Source organism: Vigna unguiculata, chromosome 9 (assembly GCF_004118075.2).
Source record: "Vigna unguiculata cultivar IT97K-499-35 chromosome 9, ASM411807v1, whole genome shotgun sequence".
NCBI classification, from domain to species: Eukaryota; Viridiplantae; Streptophyta; class Magnoliopsida; order Fabales; family Fabaceae; genus Vigna; species Vigna unguiculata.
Window position 1 is genome coordinate 29,360,499 of NC_040287.1, and position 9,510 is coordinate 29,370,008.

Consider the following 9,510-nt stretch of genomic DNA (forward strand, 5'->3'; position numbering starts at 1 on the left):
ATGATGAAACATGTTCTTAATAAATATTTATTACTTGATCATGTTCGTTAAGATTTTGTTTGTTTTTAAGTGATAAAAGTTAAAAAAGAGCAAAGAGAAAATACATAATATATATATATATATATATATATATATATATATATAAGTAATTATATAAAAAAAATAATGTAGTAAATGCTAGTTATCTCATTAATTATAGGTTAAATTACTCTTTTGATCCCTCTATTTGTCATGAAATTTTAGTTTGGTCCTCAAGTTTTTCGTTGTCTTAATTTGGTTTTCATTTTCTAAAAAATGATTCAATATGGTCCTCACCATTAGTTTGATCAGACGGTGTTAAAGTCAACGCCACGTGTCAATTTTTGATTTTTTTAAATTTTTTAAATTTTTTAAATTTTTAATTTTTTTACACGTGTCACTTCATAGTTGTGCCACGTGTCAAAGTGTGACACGTGGTATTATTGTGAAGTGACACGTGTAAAAAATAAAACATTTAAAAAAAATTTAAAAAAATTCAAAAAAAATCAAAAAAAAAATCAAAAAAATATTAAAAAAATAAAAAAAATAAAAAAAAATTGACATGTGGCGTTGACGTTAACACCGTCTGGTCAAAGTTAACGGTGAGGACCAAATTGAGTCATTTTTAAAAAATTGAGAACTAAATTGAAACAACGAAAAAATTTGAGGATCAAACTGAAACTTCATCACAAATAGAGAGACCAAAATAATAATTCAACCTTAATTTTAATATAATATTTAGATTTTTTATTATAATAAAAAATTAAAATAATAATAATAAAAAAAACATGTTTAACTTTGTACTAATTTCTATTCATGTAAAAATAATCTAAACAGTTTCACTTTTAATATTATATATTTTTTTGTCAACTATAACTTTCAATAATGACCGACACATTACTTTTAATACTTCTATATTATTTATAAAAATGAAAAAATAATCAAATAAAAGCTTCACATAATGAGTTTGATCAAATAGTCCTTCAAATTCAAGATGCTTATTTTTTCCAATTTGGGTAATTCTTTGCACGTGTGAGTGTTAGTGTTAGGTGATCTGATCATGTTTATAGGTTCTGCTTTAAACTAACTCTCTACAGACGTCAAGTATCTTTCAGGTTCTTCCCACCAAAAAAGATTTACAAAATAACAGAGAAAAATCAAACCAAAATACTTGAAAATTAAAAAAAAAAAAAAGAAGATTGCTTCAATTCAGACTCCTTCTTGAACGCTCCTCAAATTCCTTTCTCTCCAAAAAATAAAGTTTCAAAGTAAAATTTTTTCAAATTCAATAATGTTTAAAATATTCTTAATGATGTATATTTAATATTCATAATTTTCAGTTAAAGGATATTTTTTCTAAAAAAAGTGTTAAATAATTATTTTTCTTTGAAATTAATTATATGTAAAAACATGAATTATGTACATATATCTCAACACAACAAGTGATTATTAAACTCTAACACTATTTGTCCACGTATTAAAAGAGTTTAATTTTCATACTAGGGTATATACTTCTTTTTATAGTATCAACCAATTAAAATTTAATCTGAATAACTATATACACTATTTATTAACTAAAACGACTTTACACATTAAAAAAAACGGATGACACTAAAAAAGATGAAAGATTCGTTATAATATTTAAAGGAAACAGAAATAATTAAAATTATATATTTGCTTGTTTTTTCAATGAAATTAACATTATCTGAATTACCGGATCCAGAATGTTCCATTGCCTAAGACACAAGACGCAATACCAACCGTAGGATCTGTTTGATCCGTGATGATCCCTCCGTTTATATTTCACACTCTCTCGTTACCTCAGATTTCTTTCTTCCTTTCACTGGCAACACGGCCGCCGCAGGAGACAACAACCACAACAGCGTCAGGCACCTTTCTGGTGAGTGAGTTCTCACTCTCTTCTCTAATGTTTCCTTCCTCAAATTTTCTTCTTTTTTATTCAATTATTTCATTTTATTTGGGTTTTGATCTGATTGGAGAATCAGGAGGTGAGAGGCGTTGGGTTTGATGGAGAAGGAACTGGTGGAATTGTATGACGCCGCCAAGAAGGCGGCGGATGCGGCCCTCTCCGGCGACGCTGAGCACGAGGAGAGCCGATGCATCGATGCCCTGGAACAGCTTAAGAAATTTCCGGTTAATTATAAGATTCTTGTTAACACTCAGGTCATTTTTCTCGTCTCTTCCTATTAGTTTTTGTTTCTTTTTATGTTTTTTTCTTGGGGTTTATTATTCAATTAGAAAGTGCAGGATTGATTTGGCAATCTGAGGTGCTGTTTTTGTGTGTGAAATATGTGCTTGCAATGTTGGGTCATGAGATGTGGTTGACGTCTTATAACTATTAGGGTTTCATTGAAAACCCAATGGAAGACCCAATACATATCTACACCGTGTAATGTTTGCTTTCTGGTGTGTTGTGTGCTTTGAAATAGATTTGAATTGCTTTATCATTTGGGTTTTTTTTGTACTCTTGGTTCTGCAAATAGATTGTGGTTGAAAGAAGGAAGAAACACTACATTTCTTTGTTGCGTGTTTGGGGGTTGGATGGGTTGAAATTTCTGATCAATCATTATTGAGAAGGTTAATTGGGATGATTAGAGTAACTTTTTGTGAATTAGAGGAATTTGGTCTTCCAGTTATAAGGTGCGGCCGTGTTATAAAAAGTTTTGGTGTTAAGGTCAAGTTTTCATAATGATGAGGCTATAAAAGTTTTGGTTGTGTTCCCTCAACAAACCTCTTCAAAGAATTTTAGTATCGCCCTGAGTTTGGGAATGAAGCTGGATTTAGCAATGTTGTAATGTTATTGTTCATATAAAATCTATAAACTGTGATAGTTCCTGAGGTTGTCCTTGTAGTTGGGTTCTATTATTTGGTGGTGCTGGATATGGAATCTCTGTTAGGATTCGAATCATTTCCATTTCCCCCAAACATTACAGTGTTATTTTATGAGAAAAAACGACAAACAACTTTGGATGGAATCTGTAGTCCCTGACCTGGTAAAGGTGAACCTGATATAAAGTCAGAGGTTTTCACTTAACAGGACGCTGTCATGCTCTATAAGCATAACTAATCATAGATAACCCAAATTCATTATTGACTTCTTTTTGTGCATAGTGCACTAGACGATGTGGAAGTTTGAAAACACTACTAGTCTTTTATCCACTGATATATTTAGGGGTTCCATTTTTTTCTCTTGCCAGGCAGAATGAATTGTTTGATAGTTTCACATTTTTTATTTTTACCTATGAGAGAATTATTGGGGGATTTGTAGTGGACTATGGAAAGCAATTTTTATTTGTGTGTGGAATCATTAAAATTGGAAATGATGTGATTTGACATTGAAATCAAACCCCTCACATCCCTCACGATTGGAACTAGTTAAAAGTATAATTTTATTTTCTTTTATTATTTTACATTTTATTCTTCAATATAATATTTCTCATTAAGGACAAGACACAACATTATCAGTATGGTTGATGCCCTGTGATTCTCATTAAGGACAAGAGACAAATTTTAGCATTTCCGAGCACAAGTTTTTTATTATCAAATTTTTATATCTATCAATCTGTAAATCAATTGTATTCATTCATTTGTCTTCTTCACTCCCTTATGCATCTGTTTCGAAGGATTTTTTCAACTCCTCCTTCTCATACTTTTACTTTTTCTCTTTGACAAATTTCAATTTATGTAAATTAATATAATTTTCTACTAGAATGGGTTTGCAGATTGGAGTGTTTTGTTTGCATGTAACAAATGGGTCTTGCCCGATATACACTAGTTTAGTGAATTGGCACTACACAACTCCCTTTCTACATGTGCGGCTTCTGTGCTCTGTGGGCTTTTTGGTCTAATGTTCCAGAATATGCATGGGCCTTGTTTTGAACTTGTTTCTTGTTATAATTTCGTTCTCGTGGGTATTTGTGCATCCTTGCTTAGTAAATATGTACTTTCTTAATAATCAAAATCATAAGCCTGCTATCAGTGTTGGAAAGCTCTTTTGTAATTTTTAATTTTTAAATTCAAGTTCTTATTCTATCCAATGTTGACAGTGGAGGATCCATCGGTTCAGAGGTTAAAAGGGGGAAACAAGTTAGAGCTCCAAAATGAAAAAAAAAAAAAAAACTTAAGACAGATAGTGCAGAACCTAAGTATTTTGATTAACAAGAAGATAATTTTCTAGAATATTTGTTGGCATATAAAAACGTTGGAATGTTTATGGATATTACTATGTTGCTGGCTTCTGTGTCTGTGAACGTTGCACTCTGATCATGTAATGGGATGGGGATGACAGCACCTCAAGGTTCAGTTTGGTATCGTTGCCTTAAATTGGGGAGAAAAACATTAGGAATAGGTTTAGCATTTATTTTCATTTATAGTGAATTCCTACCCCAAAAGGTATGGGAACACTAAACTGATCTCAAATCTTATTGATTTCAAACTTAGATTTGCTTTTTTCTTAATGTCATTTTTCAGGTAGGCAAACATCTTAAAGTTCTCACAAAGCACCCAAGGCAGACAATTCGGGCTTTTGCTGTTGACCTAATTGAGATATGGAAAGGCATAATTATCAAGGAAACAAGCAAAAATAAAAACGGGGGTGTTGATAGTAAGGTTGAATCAGCTAATGGGGAGAGATCTAAACCTGGGAAAATGCAGAAGAGTGCTTCAGTGAAAGTTGAAAAAAGTGAAACTGTCAAGGCTGAGAGAAATGATAGAAATGGTACATCAAAGTCAGAAAGTATGAGAAAGGCACAGAATGATGTCAAGATTGAGAAAACTGATCGTGCTGCAAGTGTCAAGGTGGAAAAGTCAGCCAAGGAGGTAAAGCCATTTTCTGGAACAAAGAAATTTTCATCCAGTTCTGCAACTCCCCCAAAGCTAGCAACTATGATCAAATGTAATGATGCAACGCGAGACAAAATAAGGGAACTTCTCCATGAGGCTTTGTCCAAGGTCTCTGGAGAGGCTGATGAAGATCTTGTAGAGATTGTCAATGCTACTGATCCTATTCGAGTTGCTGTGACAGTGGAGTCTGTATTATTTGAAAAATGGGGTCCTTCAAATGGAGCGCAGAAGGTCAAGTACAGGTCCTTAATGTTTAACCTTAAGGATTCAAATAACCCTGATTTCCGGAGAAAAGTTCTGCTTGGTGTTGTTGAGCCTGAGCAACTGATCAACATGAGCTCGTCAGAAATGGCTAGTGAGCAAAGGAAGCAGGAAAATCAGAAAATCACTGAGAAAGCTTTGTTTGAATGTGAACGTGGAATGCAACCAAAAGCTACAACCGATCAATTTAAGTGTGGCCGATGTGGTCAAAGAAAGTGCACCTATTACCAAATGCAGACTCGCAGTGCTGATGAACCTATGACAACCTATGTCACTTGTGTTGTCTGCAATAACCGTTGGAAGTTCTGTTAGTGCAGTTGTGTGTCACACTAGAGCTTTCCCATTTGTAGGGTATGAAGGTACGAGTGTCGTTATGGTTTCGAATAGCAGTCGTGCCAGAATTTTCTATCAGACTGTTACATGTAGAAAATTTGTAGGCAGAGAAATGTACTTTTATTCTTTTTCGGTTTTAACTCAAGTTTTCGCATTACTGTAGTTTGCTGTAACTTTAGAAGTTTATCTTTTATAAAATTTCTCCATTGTTTTTCTCAGGTTCTGCTCATCAGTAACTATAGAACTTAATGCCATTCAATCTTGATGATTTGGAAACGAAATGGTCAGCTGTAGCTAGGTCTTATTTGATAGAGATTCGATTGAAATTTTCTAAAATTGTAATGTGTATAATAAGTATATTAATTATTGAGAATGAAATATCCGACATAGTTAATATAAATTTAAGTAAATGTTTTTCATAATCAGCAAGAAAAATAATTAAGAAATATAGGTTACACAATTAAATTTTAGATTAAGATATCAAAATTTCTGATTGCGGCTTCAATAACGTAACAGTGGTCGTAATAACCAGTGTGGGGAGTAGCAGGGAAACTCAAAGAAACAGTTTTAAACCAAAACCTAATAGCTCTTCGGCCACTATAAGTTTTAAGACATGCTGTCACAGATGGATGAAATGAATGGAAAGGCAGCATAATCATATTGAGAACCCTAAACAATAAAAATACAGTGATATTATCCATGTGTACACGGTAATGTAACACAAAAACCGCCAACTAATCAAGATACAATTGGTGATTATTCTCTTGATAGCTTTATTTATTTGAACTGCAGAAAGTAAAATCACAGTGACAGGGTTTTGTCGTTGAGTTCCTTGAGAGCTTGAAAGATTCTAGAGCTTGCATAAAATATGTGAGCCCTACGGTTATAATCCATAGGGTCCTTTCCCACATCTTCACCCATAATAGCTTCCTTCTCCAAACACTCCAACATGTCCACCACCCCTTTCCCTTCTCCACATTTGTGCTTATACCTTCCCATTATTACACTCTCTCCACCTTCCTCTCTCTTCATCTCAGCTTCCAACTCTTTCTCCAACTCTCTCACCAAACTCCAACTTCCACATCCCACCACAAACCTCTCACTACCCTTTTGCAAACTAGTGCTCACACTCAACCCTGATTTCCTCTCCTTCAAAGTGAAAGGATTTTGACATGAAACCATGTGGTTGTTCTTGATGTTGCTCAAACCAAGAGAGGGGTGGTAGAGGTTGTGTCCAATGCCATGGCAACAAGAAACCTTCATTTTTTTGGCTATGGCTTTGGAGGAGAAAGAGGAGCTTCGTTTTTTATTTGTATTCAAGGTTGTGTCTGGAGAAATCGTGAAGGATTAGTTAACTAAAAATCAATAGTCCATGTTTCTGACAAAAACTGAATACACACCAACGTAGACGTTATGGGTTGATAATGTTTCAAAATAATTATATAACATTAAAAGATAAACATGAAAGCTACAAAGTGTTGTATATTTATTTCTTGAATTGCATAAAAAAATAAATTATTTTGAAAAGAAAACTAAACCGAACTATTATTTTGATTATTTTTTTTTAAATTAAATTACCAAGAACCACTAACACTAAAATAAACCATATAGTTTAACATATTTAAAAATATACTTAAAATAATACGTTTATCATTAATAGTTTAAAGAATTTAAATAGTTCGATTGATTTAAAATAGTCTAAAATACTTAGAAACTATAATGTATTTTATTTGAATAATTATACAGTTGATGAAAGTATTTTTAAAATATAAGATGGTTCTACAATAATCAAGTCAATGTTTAAAATTGTCGTCTGAATTCCAATTTCCAAGTGTGTGTGTGTGTTGTGTCTTCATCTGCCAAAATCGTCTAAACGTGTTTTGTAACCACGACTTTAATGAAAGATGATAGTGTTTGCTCCTTGCAAGCCAAAACCATTGAAATTACGCCAACAATTTCCAAAATCTCTCTATCATACAGAGAAGGTTTTTTCCTTTTACTTTCTTTTGTTAACAAATTTATCTATAACTTTCTTTTTCTTGGAATGAATGAAGATTTTATTTTCTACGATAACACTTATTATGAGTAATTTAACAACCACATATTATTATGAATAGTTTATATATAAGCATGTTAAAATTTATAGATTAGGATCGTTGATAATTTAGACTATAGTTAAATAGAGGTTTAATTCTCTTGCCAAATTAACTTCAACAATTCATTTTCCTACACTTCTTTAGCACACATCCAACTAGAAAATTCAAAAAAAAAAATAATGATAAATATTGTTACAAGAAAAGAACATGGATTATCAAGATGGCGTGAAGAGATCGGATCGAATAAAACCGAGAAAAATTTATCTGCAAAATCTCAAAATGAGTAAATATATGAGAATACAAGTGAGTACTATTTATGAGAATGCGTATTTATAGGAACGTGTAGAAGGTAATTAATTAATAGTATAATTAATTGTGATTATGATTTAATAACTCGATTGATTGGAAGATTATATTTTATTTAATTTATTGTTTATATATATATATTATGTAATATTTGGTGACATACAATATATATATATATATATATATATATATATATATATATTATAATTATATTTATTAGAAAGATAATATGTATATATTACATTATATTACTTTAATATTATTTTTCAGCTTAGATGAGAGGAAGCGCAACGAAGTTACAAATCCTATAATAATCATTTCTCTCTCACTATTAACAAGTTTGATGATAGGAAATAGGAGTAGAAAATGCATGTGAATGAAGGAACTGGTGAAGATAATGCATTGCTGAGTATTTGGTTCATATCTCTTTCTATTTCAGAAACAATGCTCAAACAATAATCTACAATCATGAATTTCTTAGCCATACTTGATATCCACTTAATTTATTTGATTAGTGTAATATCCAGATCTTAGGGAGTGGGATTAGCATATACCAAATACTATGGATATGCTAAAGAATAGTATTGTTAATCATTTATTGGTTTAAATAGTTGAGCTACTTTTTCTAGAGCAAGTAGTATGTTAAAATGTAATAATTACGGACACATTTTTTTTTTCTTTATATAATAAACAAATTATAATTTTAATAAATAATTATAATTTTATTAATTTTGTTTTTAGTAATTATCAATTTAACTAAATATTTTTTTTTATCTTTAATAATTATTACACGTGTTTATTAAAAAAATATAAATATTTGAAGAAATCATGATTCTAAATTTATAAAGTCAAAATAAAGTATAAAAATTCAAATTACATATTAATATTAATTTTTTGAATAAACACATGATAACTACTAATTGTAATTTTTTTTATTGTTATAAAATGGAAATGTATCAATATTTTTTTAAAATTATTTATTTATTTTTTTACTCTTTGTAAAACAAAATTTTCCTAGTTTAAGGAATAGTTTATTTTTTCTCTGAAACTCTTTTCGGTCTCCAAGAAGTTTTTTTTTTTAATTCAGAATAAAAAAACTTCAATTTCCCGTTTTAAGAAGAGGATAATTTTTGTAAAATTCTATAAAATGGTGTTTAAAAGTGATAATGGTTTAAAGATAGTAATATTTATTTTTTTAATATTAAAAAGTTTTAGTATAAATAGAATTATTATAAACGAGTTTTATTATTTTTAAAATACACTATTTTTCTAAAAATCACGTTTTAAAGTTTTTTAAGGGTTCTCCTCCTTTGGTTCGCTTGATTGAAGATATGAGGAGTGATCCTCACGGCGAACTCTTCAATTTGAACTAATCAGTTTTTTCGTTCGCGTAAGTTAAGTTTTAACCGTTTTCTTGGTCTTCTTTTGTTTCTGTTGCATGTGAGGTTTTTTCAGCTTGCATGTGAGGTTTTCATCCTTAATATGAGTATTTACTTATTAGTGATCATAACGGTATGTCATGATCATTCTTGTGATGTTTCTGTGTGTGGATAAAACATCTTGTGAAATTAGAAGCATTTTGGTGTTCTTAGAGTTGTTTGGGTATGTGGAGCCGCTTTGTTAGGTAAGGAAA

General features: G+C 30.8%; 2 protein-coding genes across 4 annotated transcripts; one reads left to right on the forward strand and one right to left on the reverse strand.

The window, feature by feature from the left end:
- Positions 1–1,789: 1,789 nt before the first annotated feature.
- LOC114163150 (transcription elongation factor TFIIS) lies at positions 1,790–5,693 on the forward strand. Of its 3 annotated transcripts, none has more exons than XM_028047275.1 (3): positions 1,790–1,918; positions 2,025–2,202; positions 4,510–5,693. In XM_028047275.1, the coding sequence occupies exons 2-3, from the start codon at positions 2,047–2,049 to the stop codon at positions 5,452–5,454; spliced, it is 1,101 nt and encodes a 366-aa protein (XP_027903076.1). In that variant the 5' UTR covers positions 1,790–1,918; positions 2,025–2,046; the 3' UTR covers positions 5,455–5,693. The 3 variants fall into 3 exon arrangements, with proteins under 3 accessions (XP_027903076.1, XP_027903077.1, XP_027903078.1); XM_028047276.1 differs by having other exon boundaries at positions 1,816–1,922; XM_028047277.1 differs by having other exon boundaries at positions 1,834–1,918; positions 2,019–2,202.
- Positions 5,694–6,040: 347 nt separating this feature from the next.
- LOC114163151 lies at positions 6,041–6,819 on the reverse strand. The gene has a single exon (XM_028047279.1). It carries the CDS (start codon positions 6,736–6,738, stop codon positions 6,277–6,279), a length of 462 nt encoding a protein of 153 aa, XP_027903080.1. The 5' UTR covers positions 6,739–6,819; the 3' UTR covers positions 6,041–6,276.
- Between the last annotated feature and the right edge of the window lie 2,691 nt (positions 6,820–9,510).

What these genes read in the sequence shown, in the direction of transcription:
- LOC114163150 (XM_028047275.1), top strand. Translation starts at nt 2,047, where the DNA reads ATGGAGAAGGAACTGGTGGAATTGTATGACGCCGCCAAGAAGGCGGCG. An exon ending in AGATTCTTGTTAACACTCAG is followed by an intron (nt 2,203 to 4,509) that starts GTCATTTTTCTC and finishes GTCATTTTTCAG; the next exon opens with GTAGGCAAACATCTTAAAGT.
- LOC114163151 (XM_028047279.1), bottom strand. Translation starts at nt 6,738, where the DNA reads ATGAAGGTTTCTTGTTGCCATGGCATTGGACACAACCTCTACCACCCC.